Raw genomic sequence first — 20,845 nt, forward strand, 5'->3', positions numbered from 1 at the left:
AGCCACACCTGTTCTAGCTGTTGCCTCTGGCTGCTTTTGCCCTCTGATGGCAGAATTAAGTAGCTTTAACAGGGACCGTCTGGCTTGGAAAGCCAAAAATATTTACCATTTTGCTCTCCATAGAAAATATGTGCCGACCTCTGCTCTAGAGCAAATTCTTTGCCTGTTTATGAGTCCACTGTTGACCCAGTCTTTGTTTTCAGGCATCACAAGTCCATTTGGATGGCCTGATCCCATCTGCCTCCCAGCACAGCCTGCCTCTTTCCATTGTGTGGTGACGGACAGCCTGTCCTTTTGTTCGTGTCCACCTGCGCCGCTTTGCCCAACAATACTGGGAATTGGCGCCCTGACTTTGGGGGTGAATGACTGTCCGTTTTATCTGATCAGTGCGAATGCAGCCAGAGCTGGGGCTTCACTCATGCACTGTGCCTTGCACACTCGAGGCTGCTGCTGTGTCCTGGCCGTTCGGGTCTTCTCCCTTCCTTCTTTCCTTGCTTCCCTCCTCTTTCCCTCCCTTCTTTCCTCCCGTTTCTGTCTCTCTGTCTTTCTCCCTTTCCCCCTCCCTCCCTCCATTTGTTCCTTCTTCCTTCCTTTTTCTCCTTCTGTCTTTTGCCATGCTGCACGTGGGGTCTTAGTTCCCTGTCCAGGGATCAGACCTGTGCCCTCTGAAATGGAAGCTCAGGGTCTTAACCACTGGACCACCAGGGAAGTCCTGAGACCTCTGCATTTAAAGCAGCCACTTGGGGGACCAGAGAACTGAATCCCAGTCGTGTAAAAATTATTTATGTATTTATTGGCTTTGCTGGGTCTTCGTTGCTGTGTGGGCTTTTCTCTAGCGGCGAGTGGCGGCTCCTCCTCACTTGTGTGCACAGGCGTCTCTTTATGGCGGTTCTCTTTTTGCAGAGCATGGGCTCAGGGCGCTTGGACTTCAGCAGTTACAGCTCCTGGGCTCTAGAGCACAGACTCAACAGTTGTGGTGCTCGGGCTTAGTGCTCTGAGGAATGTGGGCTCTTCCCGGATCAGGAACTGAACCTGTGGCTCCTGCATTGGCGGGCAGATTCGTTACCACTGAGCCACCAGGGAAGCCTCGACCCTGGAGTCTTGATCCAGCAGTTGTTGCGTTCCTTCTGTGAGAAGGGGAACCAGAAACACAAATCACCCAAGATAACGTCCCCCACGTACAGGGCTCCATAGCCTTGCCATGTGGATGGCAGTCTGGCAGGGTATGTTGACCAAATCCTATAATAGCATTGCAGGTATCTTGTGTTTGTTGTATAATATCAGTGAGTCATCTGTGATGTTTTCGTCTGTGCTTTCAGATGTCATGGCCCCAGTGGAGATAATTTGGTGCAGGAGGAGGTGGGAACAAAGGAGCTTTGGGCCAGAGCGGGGAACAGCTGTCGTGGAAGCGGAGGCCCTCGCTGAGGGCCTGGCCACTGTCGTGAGGGTAGAGCTGTGCTGCCCTATCAGCGGAGGAGTGGGGTTGCGGCTGGAACGGCATGTGGGAGCCGGGCATGGTTTTTATTAAACTGTGGGGAGAGAGAGCTTATGACATCCCCGTGTGCTGCAAGAATTGCATACGTGAGAAGAGGGACTTGAAGATGCAGGAGAAAGAGGGCCCGTTGCTGGAGTATGTCTTGGAGCAGGTGAGAGGAGGTGGGGTTCAGCGCACAAGTGGAGGTTTATGTGTTTTCGCCGCTCGGAGCCTCAGTTTCATCATCTGTGCAATGGGATGATCAAACTTCCGTGAGGGCAGAGTTTCCCAGTTTCGGCCCTCTTGACACTGGGCTGGATGATCGTTTCAGGCTGTCCTGTGCGTGTGGTGAACAGCAGCAGCAGCCCCCTGCTTGTGTTAGAAATGTCCCTAGATGTTGCCAAGTGTCCTCTTAAGGGGAGGAGTCCTGGTTGAGAGTGGCTTCTCCCTACCCCTCCTCTGTTGTTGTTATTTAGCTGCTAAGTTGTGCCTGACTCTCTGCAACCCCATGACCACTAGCGGCCCGCCAGGCTCCTCTGTCCATGGGACTCTCCAGGCAAGAATACTAGAGTGGGTTGCCACGTCCTTCTCCAGGGGATCTTCCCGACCCAGGGATCGAACCCGCATCTCCTGCATTGGCGGGTGGATTTCTTACCACTGAGCCGCCTGGGAAGCCTACTTCTCTGCAGGGATCCCTTGTATTAAGTAAACCCTGATTTCTCCTCACTTGAGAGTGCCTGGCACTTCCTGTTAGGAGCCTGACTGATACATCGGACAGACACTGCCTCCCCTCAGTGTAATCAGAGCCTTGAAAGAGGAGTGAGCTTGGCTTTTCCACCCTGTGTTTCCTTGGGGGGCTGGGCACTGGAGTCCTGTCCCACCCCTAGGGGACGCCTGCTCTGGTGTCTCCTTTGGCTTCCAATGGGCTTTATCTATTGTCCTTCCCACAAAATATTTTCTTATTGAGGTGAAATTCAGATACCCTAATGTCAGGGAAGCTTTTCTTTGGACTTTCCTGGTGGCTCAGTTGGTGCAGAATCTGCCTGTAATGCAGGAGGCCTGGGTTCGAGCCCTGGGTGGGGAAGACCCCCTGGAGGAGGGAACAGCTCCCCCTCCAGTGTTCTTGCCTGGGAGATCCCATGGCCAGAAGAGCCTGGTGGGCTACAGTCCATGGGGTCGCAAAGAGTCAGGCACAACTTAGTGACTAAACCGCCACCACAGTGTGAAACCCTTTATGCTTTTAATACAATTAAAACAATGAGCAGCTGTGAAATTAGAAATTTAAGCATTATAAAAATAGTTAACCCGTTAACACTTTTTAACTGTTTAAAAACAAACAGTTCGGGGGCAATTTAGCACATGGGAAATGTCATGCACTCACCACGTCCGTCTAGTTCCTAAACACCTTCCTCACCCCCAGAGGACACCCTGTACCCATCAAGCAGTTGTGTTCTCTCAGTGTGGATTTTCCTCTTCTAGCCTTTCCTGTTTTTTAAAATGATTTGTTTGTTTGTTTTTGGCTGCGCTGGGTCTTAGTCGCTGCATGTGGCCTTTTCTCTCGTTGTGGAGCATGGGCTCCAGGCTGCACGGGCTTCACTCATTGTCGCACTTGGGTTTTTAGTAGTCCCGAGACATGTGGAGTCTTTCTGGACCAGGGATCAAACCCGTGTCCCCTGTATGGGCACGTGAATCCCTAACAAGTGGATCACCAAAGAAGTTGTCTTCCTATTTTTTTTTAAAGCACAGCTCAAGTTCCCGCCTTCCCTGGTAGCTCAGTTGGTAACGAATCTGCCTGCAATCCTGGAGACCACTTGCAATGCAGGAGACCTGAGTTTGATCACTGCATTGGGAAGATTCCCTGGAGAAGGAAATAGCAACCCACTGTAATATTCTTGCCTGGGAAATCCCATGGACAGAGGAACCTGGTGAGCTACAGCCCATGGGGTTGCAAAGAGTTGGACACGACTTAGTGACTTAAGCCACCACCAAAATCCTGCTCCTGCAGTCTGCTTCCCCTGGCCCCGAGCAGGCCAGCAGTGTGGCGTGGAAGGTCAACAGACCAGGGTCTCAGCAGTGCTTTGCTCCCTGACCCCTGGCCCCCAGAGAACCTCGCCATCTTCTTTTCTTATACCTTGTACCCACTGAGTGCATTGCCAAGGCTGATGTTGTTGTTGAGTCCCTACGTCGTGTCTGACTCTTTGCGAACCCATGGACCATAGCCCACCAGGCTCCTCTGTCCATGGGATTCTCCAGGCAAGAGTACTGGCGAGGGTGGCCGTGTCCTTCTCCGGGGATCTCCCCGACCCAGGGATCGAACCCACGGATTCTGAGCCACCGGGGAAGCCCAAGAGTGGGCCTTAGACCAGAGAAGTGACTTTCCCTCTGCTTCTCGTAGAGAGGCGAGGAAGCACTGCTGTGGCGGTGTCTCTGCAGCCTTGGCCAAGTGACCGGACTCCTCTGTGACAGGAGCCATGTTTGCCTTGACCTCCTGCACTTTGACAGGGACGGGAGAAGGAATATACACCTCGGGGGCATCTTCCCCTCCCCAGATGCCAGAGATGCGTTTTCACCACCACACTCCCCTGGGCCACAGCCACAGAGGCCTGGATTGGATTGCTTTGCCGGTGGTCCAGGTGAAAGTACTTCTTAGAACCAGCAGTCTTAGGCCTCTGGGATGTAGGGCTGCCCACAACAACAGCAACAATAGTCAACATGTATGAAGTGCTTGGTGTATACCAGGTACTGTTCTAGGTGCATGATGCCTCTTCACTCATGTACTAACTGTGGGAGGTGCAGAGAAGTTAAGTAACTTGTCCATGGTCACTCAGCTGGTGCCCTCCGCTACTCTTAACCCCTGCTCTGCCTTCCCAGGAGGTCACAGAAGGCTACAGGTTTGTGGGAGAAAATTAGTGTAGGATCTGAAGGCTTCTACCCATGAGAGACAACAGGGAGGCGGGCGAACCGGGTGACTGATTTTCATTGCAGGTGATTTCTGAGTTAGAGCTCCAGGGGACCACTGCATTTCCCTGACACGTTTGGGGACCCCTGGGGGCATTCCCTGGGGCGCCCCTCACTTTCTGCTTTCATTTTGATGGTGCTCTCACAAGAAATTGGGTTTCCCTGGTGGCTCAGATGGTAAAGAATCTACCTGCAGTGCAGGAGACCAGGTTTGATCCCTGGGCCGGGAAGATCCCCTGGAGAAGGGAATGGCAGCCCACTCTAGTATTCTTGCCTGGAGAATTCCATGGACAAAGGAGCCTGGCGGGCTGCAGCCCATAGGGTCACAAAGAGTCGGTCACAACTGAGCAGCTAACACTTTCACTTCAACAAGAAATTAAAAAGAAGCCTGTTCTGTGAATCACTTTGCTGGTACACCTGAAACTCACACAGTATTGTGAATCAACTCTACTCCATTTTTTTTTTTTTTTAATTTAGAAAAGGAAGCCTGTTCTGGCTCATCTGACTGATAGTGTTGACTCAGGGCCATTGTTGCAGAAGGAAGGAAGCAGAACGGCTGGGATTTTATAGAGAAATCGCTCCTGAATTGGCGCTGGGGCTGTCACTGCAGGTTTCTTACAGGTTGAGGGTGAGCAGGATTTAACAGATGGCCCGATCAGTGGACTTGAACTTGAATCCCTCCATGAGCAGTGGCCGTGAGTGAGGGTCTTTCCCTCCCAGCCTCAGTGCTCTGTTGAGTGGAGCCCACCTTTCCTGCTTCGTGAAGGATTAGATGTGTGTGCGTGCGTGTGTACCCAGCCACTCAGTCGTGTCGGACTCCGTGTGACCCTGTGGACTGCAGCACTCCAGACTCCTCTGTCAGTGGGGTTTCCCAGGCAAGAACAATGGACTGGGTTGCCTTTTCCTTCCAGGGCATCTTCCACCCCAGGGATCAAACCCGCATTTCCTGCATTGGCAGGCGGATTCTTTACCTCTGAGCCACCTGGGAAGCCCTGAAGGATTCGATGCTGGCCACTTCATGGGCTTAGCCCTTCGTGAGGCTCAGTAGGTGGGCACCTGCTCCCGCTCCTCTTGCCCTGGGGTCCAGGGCCGGGAGGCCTGTATTCTCCTGCTGGTCCCTGGAGAAGGTAGCAAAGAGCCCGGTGGCATTGCTTGTTCTGCCTGCCTGTCTCAGAGCAGAGCCCCAGGTTTGCAGACTGCAGAGTTTAGAGGGTAGGATCTCATGCAGAAACCAGTGCCCCGAGAAGGGAAGTGACTGTCCCCGTCACGGGGCCAGCATGCAGCCCGTCCAGGATGAGGGCTCGTGACGCCTGTGACTTCCCTCCAGCGCTCCTTCCACAGCGCCTTGTGGCCCTGGGCCTCCTGGGCGCCTCCTGCCATCGGTGAATGTTGCTAAGGGCACCCGTGCTGCCCCTGCCCTGGGAGACGCGGGTCTCTTCATCCCATTCAGGGCTAGGATGGTCACGGGCACCCCTCCAGGGGTCAGGATCGTCTCCTTCAAGGGCACTTCTTGTCTGGGGAGGGTGTGTGGTGGGCTGTTTCTTTGGAGAGCAGGCTCTCTATCCACCGCAGAGAGGCTTTGCAGGGTTAGGCAGGGAAGGCTGCCGACTACTCCAGGAAAGTAGTGGCAGATTCCGTAGGACAGCTCTGGGGTCCTCGCTAGGGGTAGTCACTCTATCCTCTTCCCGTGTGCATCAGTAACCAGCAGCATCACGTGGGAGCTTGTGAGAGATAGAGTCCCAGGCCCCACCCAGCCCTTGAATTAGAACCTGACTTTTAGCCAAGATCCCGGGAGATTCGTATGCAGGTGAGAAGCTTGTGAATTACTGTACTAACAATGATCAGTAATGAGTTGATGGAGATTTTTACTTTCTTTGTACATTCTCTCCCCCACCCCTGATTTGTTGTTACTGTATTTCTTCACGTGAATTACTTTATAAAAAAATTGTGGTGAACTGCATGTAACATAAAATTTGCCATCTTCACCATTTTTGGAATATTTATTTATTTACTTTTGGCTCTGCTGGGGCTTTCTCGCTGTGTGGGGCTTTTTCTCTAGTTGTGATGAGTGGGGTTTGCTCCCTAGTTGCAATGTGAAGGCTTCTCATTGCGGTAGCTTCTCTTGTTGCAGAGCACAGGCTTTGGGGTGCCTGGGCTTCAGTAATTGTGGTTCCCAGGTTCTAGGTCACAGGCTCGGTAGTTGTGGCACGTGGGCTTAGTTGCTCTGTGGCAGGTGGGATCTTCTCAGATCAGGGATTAAACCCCCGTCTCCTGCATTGGCAGGTGGATACTTTACCCCTGAGCCACCAGGGAAGCCCCTGATATTTATTTTTATTTATTTTATTTGGCTGCTTTGGGTCTTGGTTGAAGCACACGCGATCTTTAGCTGTGGCATGACTAGTTCCCTGACCAGGGATCGAACCTGGGCCCCCTGCATTGGGGGCAGGGAGTCTTAGTCTGGACCACCAGGGAGGTCCCCATCTTAAGCATTTTTAAGTGTACGTTTGGTGGCATTAAATACCTTCTGACTGTTTGTGGCCGTCACCTCCACCCGTCCCCAGGCCTCTCTTCATCTTGTAAAAATGTAGGTGTGTAGCTATGAAATTCTAACCCCCCTTCTCTTCCCTTGCCTCCCCTGACAACCACCATGATGCTTGCTTTCTTTATGATTTTGATTACTCTCAGTATCTCATGTAACTGGAATCATACAGTGTTTTCTCTCTTTGTTTATTTCTCTCTGGTTTATTTCACTTAGCACGATGTTCTCCAAGGCTCGTTTGTGTTGCAGCATACTGCAGAGTTGCCTTGCCTTTGCAGGCTGAATAATACCCATTGTATGTGCGTGCCATTCATCTGTTGATGTAACGGGAGTTGCTTCCACATTTTAGCTACTGTGAATAACGCTGCTATTAACATAAGCATATAAATAGTTCTTCAAGACCGTGCTCTCAATTCTTTCGCGCGTACACCCAGAAGAGCTGGGTTGTGTATGATAATTCTAAAACACAAATTACTTTTATGATCATAAAAAATAGCAAAAGCACTTCAGGGGGGACAACCTTGTCAAGTTTCCAGCTGGCATTGCCCAAGGGCAAGTAGAGTTGTTGGGTGCAGTACTTGGAAAAAGGAAGAAAGCAAGGCTGCCTTCCCCATTCTTGTGTTAGAGGGAGAAGAGTGGAAACTCGCCCACCGGCTGTGTGAGGAGCAGGGTGTGTTGATAGAGGTGTATGTGAGGGCCTCAGGCAGATGGGGTTTCTAGCCATCCTGAAAGATGCTGCAAGGTGGCCTCTGGTCTGGTGGGAAGGGTGCGTTGGCTGATCTCTCTCAAGACCTCTTCCAGAAAAAATGATAGTGGCAGTGTTTGGAAAAAGTCAGTTTTATTACTGTGTGTCCATAGAGAGTCTACGGACTGGTTTAATCTCCAGGCCTGGGGTAAGGCAGGAGCCCATGCGATAGTCCTAACATAGCCCTTAAAGGGCGTGGTCTCCAGTTAGGGTCATGGTTCCAACTACTAGTATTCAAATTAGAACAAAAACCTGGACCCGCTATCATGGTCCACGGGGCCTTCGTGACTGGCCCCTGCCTGCCTCTCTGATCTTTGCTTCCCTTTTTCTGCTTTCTGCTTAAGTCACTGGAGACTTCCTTCAGGTCCTGGAAGATGGAAGCCAGGCTGTTTTTGCCTCACTTCCCTGGCTGTTTGCTCCGCCTGGAACGCTGGTCTCCCATAACCTTCCATGACTGCCCCTTCACGTAATAAAGGGCTCAGCTGGGATGTCGCCTGTGCAGGGAGGCCTTCCATGACTGCCCTGGCAGACGTGGCCCTCCAGCTGCCTCCCGGTCTCTTCACTTCATCTGGTTTTTCTTCCTAGGATGACTCTCTAACACCTCCTCTGTTAGTTTACTTGGGAATCACTTGTTTCTTCCTAATAGCATTTTCACTCTGTGAGAAGGTGCCTCTTTTATACCGCTTAACTCCTGTGTCCCCAGCACTTAGAACATGGCCTGGCACCCAGTAGAAGTTCAGCAAATATCGAGTGGGTCAGCGCGTGCTCTCGCTTGTCCTCTCTGAGCTTCTGTTTCTCCATCTGCGATTCAGGGATCCTGATCCTGGCTGGTTGGGTGGTCATGGAAATTACAGGACACAGCGCCTTCAGAGGACTCAGTTTGGTGCCTGGTGTGAAGGAAGCGCTCAGCACGTGGGCACGGTTGTTAGCGACCAGGTGGCCCTGGCATGACTTGGATGGAACTCTGAGCATCTCGCCGTCTCTTTAAAACAATATTTATCTGTCTATTTATCTGGCTGTGCCAGGTCTCAGTTGGGACGTGCAGGATCTTTTCGTTGTGGCATGTGAGATCTAGTTCCCTGGTTGAACCTGGGCCCCCTGTTCTGGGAGCCGCTGGACCACCAGGGAAGTCCCCACACTGACTTCCCTTGTAACCCTAAATTTGGGTCTCCTGTGAAACAACCGTGTCCAGTGTCTGGTGTATCATAACATGTAGCCACGTCTCTGTGGATTTGAGTCCCTGGACCCCCTGTGGAGCACCAGATGTGGTTCTGACAGTGTTCTGCCTGGGCCTTTGAAGTGGCCTAGCCTTCATCTCTGCTCATTTGCTCAGTTGCGTCTGATTCTTTGCGACCCCGTGGACTGTAGCCCACCAGGCTCCTCTGTCCATGGGATTCTCCATGGACAAGAATACTGGAGCGGGTTGCCGTTTCCTACTCCAGGGGATCTTCCCGACCCAGGGATCGAACCCGCATCTCCTGCATTGGCAGGCAGATTCTTTACCCCTGTGCCACCTGGGAAGTGGCTTTGCCCCACACCCTCTTAAATGGTGTATGCCATGTGTATCAGTTGGGAATGCTTTTGACTGTAAGTAACCACACAACATACAGGGCTTGAACAAATGGAATGATTTGTTCTGTGAGACCTCTGAGATTTCTAGTGTTGGTTCAGCGGCAGAGTGACATCAGGGCTGGTGTCTTTGTGATTCTCTTGGGCTTCCCTGCAGACGCTGCTCTGGCTTCTCGTGATGTGTTTAGGAAGCAGGCATGAGGGATGAAAGCAGGAATGAAGCCATTAGCATCTGTCCTTTTATAAGGATGACACAGTTTCCCCAGGTCCCTCCCAGCACTCTTCTGCTTACATCTCATCAGCTGGAACTTCTTAAGGTCAGTCTTAAAAGAGAGGCTGAGTAATTAGGTTTTTTGTGGGAAAATGATGTTAGAGATGATGGTGAGGTCAGCCAACCAGCAGTGCCTGCTGTACTAGGAAACCTATGTTTTACGTTAGATTATTGGTTCTCAACTGGGGGCAGTTCTGTTCCCCAGAGGATGTCTGGCAGAATCCGGAGATTTTTGTTGCCACAACTGGTGTGTGTGTGTGTGTGTGTGTGTGTGTGTGTACTAATGGTATCTCGTGGGTAGAGGCCAGAGATTCTGCCAGACGTCTTAACAGTTCCCAGGGCAGTCGCAGAGAGTTATCTGATCCAAATGTCAGTGACACCAAGGTTGAGACACCCTTAAGTTAGATCATTCCAGAAACATCATCCAAATTTGGGAAACACGAGTTTAGTTGCTTTCCTGTGATGTAGTGACAGGAAAGTGGTCAGACCTCATAGTACTGGTGCAGATTATTGATATGTGGTCTTGTTATTGATTTCATTAAAGAGAAGGTTGATGCTGGCTGAGAACAGCCAAATGCTACATGTCAGAGAGTCTTAGTAGAAGGTGAATGTCAAACAGAACTAATTAAGCCCTGTTGCCTTCTAGGAACACAGAACAATGACATGAAAAGACAGTTTCTGCTGGAGCGACTGCTGGATGCAGTGAAACAGGTAAGAAGAAAGCTCATGTTGGACTTTTGAGTTCAAATCATAGTGTCAGATGATGAACGTAGAAGTCATTTCTACCCTTCTGTCTATACAGACCTACTTCTGCCTTGAATCTGGAAACAGGGAGGCTACTCATTTCCCCCAGCAAGTGATAGTGATCAGAGGTGGGGTAGAGGGGCCCCTGTGTCCTGACATCCTAAGGCCCCCGGAGGACCCACCCCCATCCTTCAGTGGTGTCCCTTTGAGAAGGGCATTAATGTCGGTTTCAACGTCTTATTTCCAAGCAGTATTTTTGTTTGTTTGTTTTTGCTGCACTGCATGGCTTGTAGTAAAATGCATGAACTAAAATCCCCAGATTGAACCCAGGCCCTCGGCAGTGAGAGCAGGGTCCTGACCACTGGACCGCTGGGGAATTTCCAAAGCAGACCTAGGTTTGATCCCTGGCTTGGGAAACTCCCCTGGAGAAGGGAAAGGCTACCTGCTCCAGTATTATGGCCTGGAGAATTCCATGGACTGCAGTCCATGGGGTCGCAAAGAGTCGGACACGACTGAGCAACTTTCATATTACTTTCTAAGGCTGCTGCAGTGCTGGCTGGGAGTTAGGGCCCCCGTGAGCACAAGAACAGAAACGAGGCCATGCTCAGGGCCGTGTGGAGTCTCCAGATGGGCTCTGCTTGGCTTGGTTGAAACTGAATGGGTGCCTGGCCTTTGGCTGGGTGCGGAAGCGGGTGTTGACACGCGGCTGGCCTCAGGTTGTCTGCTTACAGCTACCCGACAGGCCTCGTTTCTTGCACGTTCATTGTGTGTCTGGCACTCCGCCCAGTGCTTTCCATCGACTCCTTCCAGCCACCCTGTGAGATAGTTCTTGCAAGTATTGCCATTTCACAGATGAGGGAACGAAGAACTGAAGCTCAGGTCCAATAACTTGCTGCCAGTGTCATAGTTAATAAGCAGCAGAGCTGGGATCCAGCCCTAGAAATTCATGTTTCAGAAGGGGCGACTGGCATTTATCGGCGTGTCATCACAATATAGAGAGATAGATATGTCCTTTAATGGAAGTGCCTGTTAAGGGTTGGTGTGAGCTCAGAGAATTTAGCATCTGCCGAAGCCTCGAGGCATCCAGGTATGGCAGAAAAGACACAGACTCAGGTGTAGCTGGGTTGGAAGGCCAGCTTTGTCTCCTGACAGCTGTGTGTGCTGGGGCAACTTACCCAGCCTTTCTGAGCATCCTTCCTCTCTTTAATTGGGTCAACCATCTCTATAGGGCTGTGGAGGGAATTGCTTTTGTTAAAGGATAAAGGGCCGTGGCCAGCACCTGGTCCCCAATAAATGCAGAGCCGACGTTATTAGTTTTTTTCTTTCTTTGCTCCAGAAATGGAACGCAAAATAAGATGAAGAGTTAAGTCCAACCACTTCAAATGTAGCAGTTAAACAGAAATAACTTGGATCTTCCATCCAGAGCTATTACTACTATTTGGGAGGTTGAAAGTGTTGTACATATGCCTTTTAAAAAACCAACTTTAGTTATTATAGTGCTTGGCAAATAGTAATTTCTCAATACATAAAATTTAATAGTTTAGTTTTCTTTAATATCTCGAGTGTTGAGATTGAAACCCTATTCAATTTGGGACTTATTGAACTGGGTAACCTGCTGGTTTTTACTTCATGTTTTGTTTATTATGTGTATCTTTTCATATGCATGTGGAACACACTATGATTTCTTAGCTTCATTAAGAAATTAAATTTTTTTCAAGTTGGAAAGAAAAAAAATAATAGCCAACTTTATTGAGGTGTGATTTGCATACAATAAAAATACCAGTTTTAAGTGCGCAGTCCTGTGAGTTTTGACCGGAGTATCATTTAAATTTCTGTATATATACACATACACATATCCCTGCACACATATATGGTAATAAATTTAGGAGTCGGGTAAACTTGCTACCCACAGTGGAGGTTCTATACCTTTGAAAGAGAGTAGTGGAGAGTGGTGATGGTTGCACAATATTGTGAATTGAGTTGCATAACTAAAAATGGTTGACATGGTAAATTTTATGTTATCTACATTTAAGCACTGTTAAAGGAAAAAGAAGTTTGCTTTTGTCTCCACCCCCCCGGGTGAATTGTCCTCGAGCACAACCAGGGGGCTTGTCGGAAGCTTGAAATGTGCTGTCGTAACTTCACAGCAGCCGCAACAGCTTTGGCCCTGTCGGAAGGGGCCCATCATCATCACAGATTTGTGGCAGTTTTAATTATTGCCTGTTAAGAGCTCTGTGTTATTGACAGTCAGCTGCTGACAGACGGAAGCAGCTTCCTAGAGAATCTGCAGACGGCTTCTGTTTTCCTCTTAGCCCTGTCTCTGCACAAGGCTCCCTTCTGTACAAGCAGGAGGTAAAAGGGCTTCTTCCTTCAAATGGTGGCTGGAGGGCTGGGGTGCCCGCCGTCCCACTTCTTGGGCTGACCCCTAGGACTCGGGGACGCCCTGACTCGGCCCCCAGAGCTCCTGGCCCCGGGTGCCCCCAGACCCCGAAGGCCCCTGGGGGTGATTTTGTGTGTCCATCCCAACGGCTGATCTCAGTGACTTTCTTTTTCTGCAGTGCCAGATCCGCTTTGGAGGGAGAAAGGAGATCGCCTCAGATTCTGACAGCAGGTAAATAATGTAGCCTATGAAACCCATTACCCTCAAGGCCAAAAAGGTAGCCAGAGATTCACCAGCTTTTATATTCTGCCACTGCAGCCAAGTCGGGTGGTGATTACGTTACCAAGTTTGAGTTTGGACAGCAGGCTGAGAGACGAGTTGTTGGGGCAAAGGATAACGGCTTGATTCAGAAAACCAGCTAACCAGAAGATGCTGGGCTTGTGTCTCCATAGAACCGTCTTGCCTGAGTTAGCATTCAGGCTCCTTTTATAATAAAAGGGGAGGGGATAAAGTCAAACACTTCCTGGTTCCCATTGGCCTCCAAAGGGATGTGTTAATTTCTTCTTCCTGCAGTCATTCACTGGTGGTCCTGGTCAAGAGGTTTTCTATGAGCTAAACAGAAGTATTTTAGCTTTATGCTCATTACCTGGGAAGCAGGGTTCCCAGAAATGGGCCATTATGTGTAATTTAAACTTCTAGGTAACATCCTTTTAGTGATTAACTTGTAGTAGAATGCAAAAATTCCTCCCTATTACAATTACATTTGGGGGGGAGTGTGTAGATCTCTACAGGGACTACTTGTCTGAAGTACCCCCAGCTCCCTGTCATCCTCTTTCTAGGAATCTTCTGTGAGGGAATTACTTGAAATGCCTTTCCACGTGAAGTTATTTTCACAGTAATTTATAATGATGAAAACTCAGAAATCTGAATGCTCAACATTTGGGAAATGGTGAATAATGAAGCATAGTGTATCAGTAGTTTGAAATGTTCTATAGCCTGTTACACTGATGTCCATACAGAATTTGATATAAGCAGAAAAATGCAAATGTAGGAATTTAAAAGTAATAAATTTAGTGAAAATTAAAAGAGCAGCATGCAGAGTTAATATGGATGCAGAGTGATCCTCCGTGTGTCAAACGACTGTGGCAAAAAACATACCAAAATGTAAATAGAGGTCGTGTTGAGGTTAAGACTGTTGGGAATCTGTATCCTTTCTGATATTTTGTCACATTTTATACTGTGATTGTGTGTCCCTTTTATAATTAAAAAAAAAGTCCAAAAAATGGCCATTGACCTTCATGACCAAGGAAAGGCTGACATGACTGCATAAGCGTGTATAAGAGACACAGGCATTTGCTGGAAATGCCCAGTGAAGTTCAAGGCTGATCCGTGCTCTGCGGCTAGGGAAGAGCAGGAGGAGCCTTCCCGAAAGGGAAGAGATGGGAGGGATCTCACTGCTCAGCATTCGTCTCAATCTGGAGCCGTGTGTGTTCCCTCTGACCCTGACCCACCCGGCCCAGCCGGTTCCTCCTCTGTCCCTCCAACCCTTGCCCTTGTCGGCACTTTACCAGCCGTGAGCAGAGTGTGCAGTGCTACGTGTTCGTGGAGTTATGGGGACTGTTTGAAACCGGTGCAGATTTAAAATTCTACTCTTCACCCCTCCAGTCTCTGCCTCTTCTTTGCTCAGTTTTGCTCCACAGCACTAACTAACGACTGTATATTGTGCTTTTTAAATTTTTTATTTCATTTCTTCCAGTTTTCCCATACCACAGTGTCCACTCTGCAGGCAGAGATGTTTGGCTCTCTTGTTCAAGGTGCATCGTCAGTGCCTGGAAGCATCTAGAAGGTGCTCAGGGAGAGCCGTTGTCTGGTTGATTGTGTGCATGGCTTCCTACCACACATGTTCAAGGGTGTAAAGATCTGTGAGCTCAGAGGGCAGAGGGGCAGCTTCTCCATTTTTTTCTGAGTATTTTGCACAGACATTCTGTGCCTGTCACTCTTGAGGTTCTCTACCTGTTTGTGGCATTAGATCATTAAATTGATTGATTGCTTTAGTTCTTCCCGAGGGCCTGCTATGGGGCCTGACCTCCATCAGTACAGGGGTCCTCCTTTTGGGACCAGGATCGCCTGCATGAGAATGGGAGTCCTTGATGTCCTGAAACAGGAGGTAGATGTGTGTGTGTGTGTGTGTGTGTGTGTGTGTTTATGGGTGCGTGGGTGTATGTACTCAAGAGTTCTCTAGCACTTTTTTTCGTAATTATGCTTTTTATTTCCTTAGAGAAGCCATCTTTAAATGTTAGATGAACATGTACTTATATAGCAGAGCTTACCATTGTAACTTTTATTCTGTAAACTGTTGTATTTTATAGTAGAATTGACAAAGTTAATTCCTTCTATGGTATTAACTGTGGTTTCCGGCTTCCAGCGAGACCCTACTTCGTCATGATAATGATAGTTACTGTCTCTGTTCCTGCCGCTCCTTGTTTGTGTTGATTCTTGGTCTCAGGGCAGCCCCAGGAGGAGCAGAGGTATAATTCTTTCTTCACAGATGAGAAAACAGAGGCCCAGAGAGGGAAGCTAATACAGCCTCAGTGTACCTTCTCGGGAATGTTAGGGTTAAAGGTTAAACCCTAGTTTCTTGGGCTCCAAAATCTATTCTTTCTGTGTTATATCACATTTAGTGATTGCATTGATTGTGAGCTAGGTTAAATTTTTTTTTGTTTTTTTTTCCCCCTAAAGGGTTCCTTCTCAATATCCGAGTCTTGGTCTCCTCTTGCACGTGTCTGGCTAAAGGTGGCACCCACCACCTTTGTGTAGGAAAGGCCACATCATTGTCCTTATTTGGTGAGAAAGTCTCATCTCAAGAGGGAAAGTCAGTGACTGTGGCTGAGAGGAAGGTGGGAGGGGGGATCGGGATGGGGAATACATGTAAAACCATGGCTGATTCTTGTCAGTGTATGACAAAAACCACTACAATATTGTAAAGTAATTAGCCTCCAACTAATAAAAAAAAATAAATAAATAAAGCGACTGTTGTGAGGTCTGAAAGGAAAGGTGGTTCGCCTCTCTGCGCACCCCTTCAGACAGCCTGGCACCAGGATGGATCTCAAATCCATTGGCTTCTCTCCAGCTCCCCAGCTGTTGCCCATCGCGGTCACCGTGTGACTCATAGGGCGGCCGCTGGGGACCTTCCCCTGTCTCCTTTCTTGCCCTGCCTCCTCTGCATCCAGCAGAAGCATCTGCAGATGCATCCATCCAGCTCTGCAGAAGCAGATTGCCGTCCATCACCCCCCACCCTGCCCCGGCCCCACGGAAAACCTTCCACCGCCTTCTCTTTGCTCTTGGGAAAAAGACCCACATGCTTAACGACCTGGAGGGCCCCCAACTCTCCCTGGCTCTCTGCCCCCGCCACCCCGGCCCGGCCTTTTCTGGTTTTTGGTTTTTATTCTTAAAGCCTGTCAGTCATTTTTTGGGACCGCCTTCCAGGTCCCTGATGTGAGTCCTCCACACTCTTCCCCGGCCCTGGCCGCCTGGGCTGTTCTCCTCGCTCTGTACCAGGGACTGGCAGATTCTTGCTGCTTCAGCTCGGATTTGTCCTCAGGCTGTGCTGCGCTGAGCCGGCTCCGTACCGTTGGAGGCTGTAAACCTCTGTGGGATGAACGCATTCCATCTGTCTGCTCAACTAGATGACCAGCTGGAGAGAAGTCTGGTTTGCTCACGCCGCTTCCACAGTACCTGACACATACAAGTGTGTGTGTGTGTGTGTGTGTGTGTGTGTGTGTATGCGCGTGTGCGTGCGCGCTGAGCTGCTTCAGTCGTGTCTGACTCTTTGTGACCCTATGGACTGTAGTCTGCCAGGCTTCTCTGTCCATGGAATTCTCCAGGCAAGAATCCTGGAGTTGCCAGGCCCTCTTCCAGAGGCTCTTCCCAACCCAGGGATCGAACCTGCGTCTCCTGCATTGGCAGGCAGGTTCTTTCTCCCGGCGCCACCAGGGAAGCCCAACAGTGAGTTACTGAGCACCTCCTTGGTGTGATGTTCTGTGCTCGACACTGGGGCTTCCAGAATATTTCTGACATGTTTCTGCCCCTCAGATGACTTCATGTCCACCAGGGAATGTAGTCCAGTGAGGCAGCGATGACAGAATGTGACCCTGAGGGTGACATTTTAGGGGCTGTTGGATGCCCTGCACAGCCCGGGCTTCGAATGTTATCTCTTCCCCTTTCTAGCTGCATCTCTCACTCTCTCTAAGTTCAGGAGTTTCAGATCTACTGTGACACTGTGGCTTATAATAAGAAATATACATTATTGCCCCGTTTCTGGTACTCGGCTCTTAAAACCCTTGAAATTTCCAAAGCTATGAGAGCCAGAAAGGTGTCTTTTGTAATGTTAATGCAGTGACTTTGGAAAGCACTCGAGGTTGGGGGCTGGCTGCCGGGAGGACCAACCTCGCGATTAAGCGGTTGGAACTTTTCAGTTCCATCTCAGGACCACCGGGGAGGGGAGGGGGCGGGCTGGAGATGGAGTTCAGATGCCAGTGGCCAATGATTTAACCGATTAAATCTATATAATGAAGCCTCCATAAACATCTCGGGGTTTAGAGTGCTTCTGGGTCAGTGAATGCTTAGAAGTGCAGGGAGAGTGGTCCCCTGCGGGGGGTGGCCCCCGGGAAGCCCTGTGCTCGCTTCCCGTGTCTTTCTTCTATCCGGCTGTTCCTGAGTTACCTGCTTTTATAATAAACCAGTAATCTGGTAAATAAAAGGTTTCTCTCAGTTCTGGGAGCTGCTCTAGCAAATTAATTGAACCCGAGGAGGAGGTCATGGGAACCCCTGAGATACATAACTGGTCAATCAGAAGCGCAGTGACAGTCTGGACTTGTGACTGGTGTCGGAAGTGGTGGTTGGGGCAGAAGGTGCAACCCTGTTGAGGGCCCGCAGTGCTGGCTTTCCACTTAGAACAGCGATGGAATTTTTCCCTTTCAAACAGGTTTATACACATGGAAAAAGTGAGTTGGACTCAAGACAAGTAAATAATAGAAACATCCTCAGGGCCTTCCCTGGCAGTCCATTGGCTCAGACTGCACTTTCCACTGCAGAGGGCGAGGGTTTGCTTCCTGGTCAGCGAGCTAAGATCCCACATGTCTCACGGTCAAAAAACCAAAACATGAAAAAAACAGTGTTGGAACAAATTCAGTAAAGGCTTTAAAAATGGCCCACATCCAAAAATAAAAAAAAAAGGGAAAGGAAAAGAAATACCCTCACAAATGACAGAAGTGGCCGAGGTCTCCGTGGATGACTGAAGTTGAGGAAAGAGAGAGCTGGTCAGAACTACGTGATGTTGAGTATTCTTTGGCTAAAACCCCGATTGCAAAGCATGTCTGTCTCTGTGTGAGAGATTTGTTTGGCTTTGCAAGATGCAGCAGCCCTCACGTGAAGTATAAAACAATGTTGATAGGAAGGCAAATGACAGGCAGGCCTTGTTTTTTCCCCATCAGATTTTGTCCTCTGTAAACCTCTTGGGAGGGTGGTGGTCATAAGGCTCCATCCTGCACTCACTTCTCCTCTGGTGGCCTTGTTCTCCTGCTCCGTTTTCTCCTGAGGACAAGGACACATTCTTGTGCTTCATTAAACTGATTGCTTATTCCATCAGTCACACTGGCCTGTGGGGAGGCAGTAACGTATCTTTTGAATAGTTTGCCTTCTAGAAAGAATGGCCTAAGAACTAGCCGGTGCTGAAGTGCCTTTGAAGACTACATTCACTGTGCTCCACTGGTGCAGCTTCTTCCCACGTGGGATTACAGAAGATGCTAACGTTTCCTGTGGATTTAGAAAGAGCAAATCTAAACGGGGACAGCAGAGTGAGCGTGGGGTATGGAGAGCAGAGCTTGAGTCCTGGTGTTGCCAGTCCCCGGTTGTGTTGGACTGTGGGTGAGTTTCTGACTTCCTTGTGCCTCAGTGTTCTCATCTGTAAATGGGGAGAGTAGTGATAATATTCACTCCGTAGAGCTGTGAGTTAGTTCCTGTGCAGCTGTTAGGTTAGTGCCTGGCGGCTAGTAAGTTTCTAGCAATTGTTAGCTGTTGGGCTTCCCTGGTGCCTCAGGCAGTAAAGAATCTGCCTGCAATGCAGGAGACCCAGGGTTGATCCCTGAGTCAGGAAAATCCCCTGGAGAAGGGAATGACTACCCACTCCAGTATTCTTGCCTGGGAAATTCCATGGACAGAGGAACCTGGTGGGCTACAGTCCACGGGGTCAGAAAGAGTTGGACACAACTGAGCGACTAACACTTTTACTTTCAGTTTTCACCACCATTATAATTTTCTGTGAAGTGTCTTGACACTTGGTAAATATTCTCTGCACATGGGTTTCTGCCATTGTGGGTGGCAATGAGTTGGCTTTGGGTATTCGCCTCGTTTAGACAGTGTAGATTTTTGTGACTCATTCCGGTGACTATGGCAGAAGAAATCAGAGGGAAGCATTCTCCTTCAAAAACATGCCAGGGAAGAGTTCTTGTTTTGGTGATTTTTCTTTGTTATTGTTTAGTCACTCAGTCGTGTCCAACTTTTCTGCCACCTTGTGGACTATAGCCCACCAGGCTCCACTGTCCATGGAATTTCCCAGGCAAGTACTGGAGTGGGTTGCCATTTCCTTCTCCAGGGGATCTTCCCAACCCAGGCATTGAATCTGCATCTCCTGCGTTGGCAGGCGGATTCTTCACTGAGCCACCTGAGATTTTTCTTTACCTGTTAAGGAATTCAAAACTGTGTTGAACTTTTTATGAAGCTAAAGAACGAAACCAGCTGCCCTTTGCTGTCCTTAGTGTTATTTCTGAGACAGCGTTGAAAACTGTCCTGTGTGTTTCTGTGGACAGTTATGAAACAGAATGGCTTTTTCAGACATTCCTTTCCTCTTTTAAGTGTCTCTGGATGTTCGTCATGTGTTTTTCTTTTTTTTTTTTTAGTTCTACCACTGCATTGCTACCAACCCATCTCCCTCCACCCTGGTGCACACATGCTCAGTCATGTAAGCCCATGGACTGCAGCCCACCAGGCTCCTCTGTCCATGGACTTTTCCAGGCAAGAATACTGGAGTGGGTTGCCATTCCCTTCTCCATCTATTTTTTTTTTTTTTAATATTCAGTTCGTCACAGATTTACCAGCCTCTTAGTGGTTTGAGGTGTCGACCGGATATTCTAATTCTTCTCATCCTGGCAAAACCCCCTGGGGTTCATTAATTGGATTTCTTATCTCCGCTGCCCGAGCACTTGCTTTCCACCTTGAGGCTCTAGTAGTGGATAGTTCCATATTACATTTGCTTTCATTTTACTCTATGGATCAAATGAATTGATTTCTTTTTGAGGAAAGATTATTTTTAGCAAATGGGGGGAGCCCTAGGGCATTTAGCAAATCTGAGCACATTTCCATCTGAATTTTAATAAATATTTGTGTTTTTATATTGAGAGTTGTTGAGCGCAGTGCTAGGCCCATAGGGAATCACGTGTCAGCACGGTCGTCATTGTCATCACCACCATCCCGGTGTGGAGCGAGGCCTTGAGCGTGAAGGGTGAGCTTTGGAGTCAGGCGTACTTACCTGCACGCTCAGCCGGTCCACAGATCGTCAGCTGTGCATGTGTGCGTGTCAGGTGGCTCTAGTGGCTAAGAACCTGCCTGACAGTTCAGGAGATATAGGAGACCTGGGTTCGATCCCTGGGTTGGGAAGATTCCCTGGAAGAGGGCAGAGCAACCCACTCCAGTATTCTTGCCTGGAGAATCCCATGGATAGAGGAGCCTGGCAGGCTACAGTCCATAGGATTGCAAAGAGACACGATTGAAGCCTCTTAGCATGCACACAAGTGGCATCTCTAGACCTTTCTCGCACCATCTGTAAAATTAGATGATGAGGGTTTTCCTGGTGGCTTAGTGGTAAAGAATCTGCCTGCCAATGCAGGAGACTCAGCTTGAATCCCTAGTCCAAGAATATCCCACATGCTGTGGAACAGCTAAGCCAGTGCTCCATACTACTGAGCTTGTGCCCTAGAGACCACGCTCCACAATAAGAGAGGCCACCACAGTGGGTTCACAGGCCACAACTAGAGAGCGGCTCCTCTTCATGGCCTAGAGAAAAGTCCTCGCAGCAGTGAAGACCCAGCACAGCCAAAAATAAATAAATA

General features: G+C 49.2%; 1 protein-coding gene across 2 annotated transcripts in view; it reads left to right on the forward strand.

Moving 5' to 3' along the window:
- SNX29 (sorting nexin 29) overlaps window positions 1–20,845 on the forward strand; it is a 577,193-nt gene that overhangs the window by 14,011 nt on the left and 542,337 nt on the right. The window contains exons 1-3 of one of the 2 annotated variants that reach the window (XM_070460804.1): window positions 1,549–1,646; window positions 10,203–10,267; window positions 12,859–12,911. In XM_070460804.1, coding sequence (XP_070316905.1) covers window positions 10,220–10,267; window positions 12,859–12,911 — 101 coding nt within the window. In that variant the 5' untranslated portion in view covers window positions 1,549–1,646; window positions 10,203–10,219. Of the gene's footprint in view, window positions 1–1,548; window positions 1,647–10,202; window positions 10,268–12,858; window positions 12,912–20,845 lie in introns of those variants that run through there. The other variant, XM_070460803.1, reaches the window with a different exon arrangement.

This window comes from Odocoileus virginianus, chromosome 33 (genome assembly GCF_023699985.2).
Source record: "Odocoileus virginianus isolate 20LAN1187 ecotype Illinois chromosome 33, Ovbor_1.2, whole genome shotgun sequence".
NCBI classification, from domain to species: domain Eukaryota; kingdom Metazoa; phylum Chordata; class Mammalia; order Artiodactyla; family Cervidae; genus Odocoileus; species Odocoileus virginianus.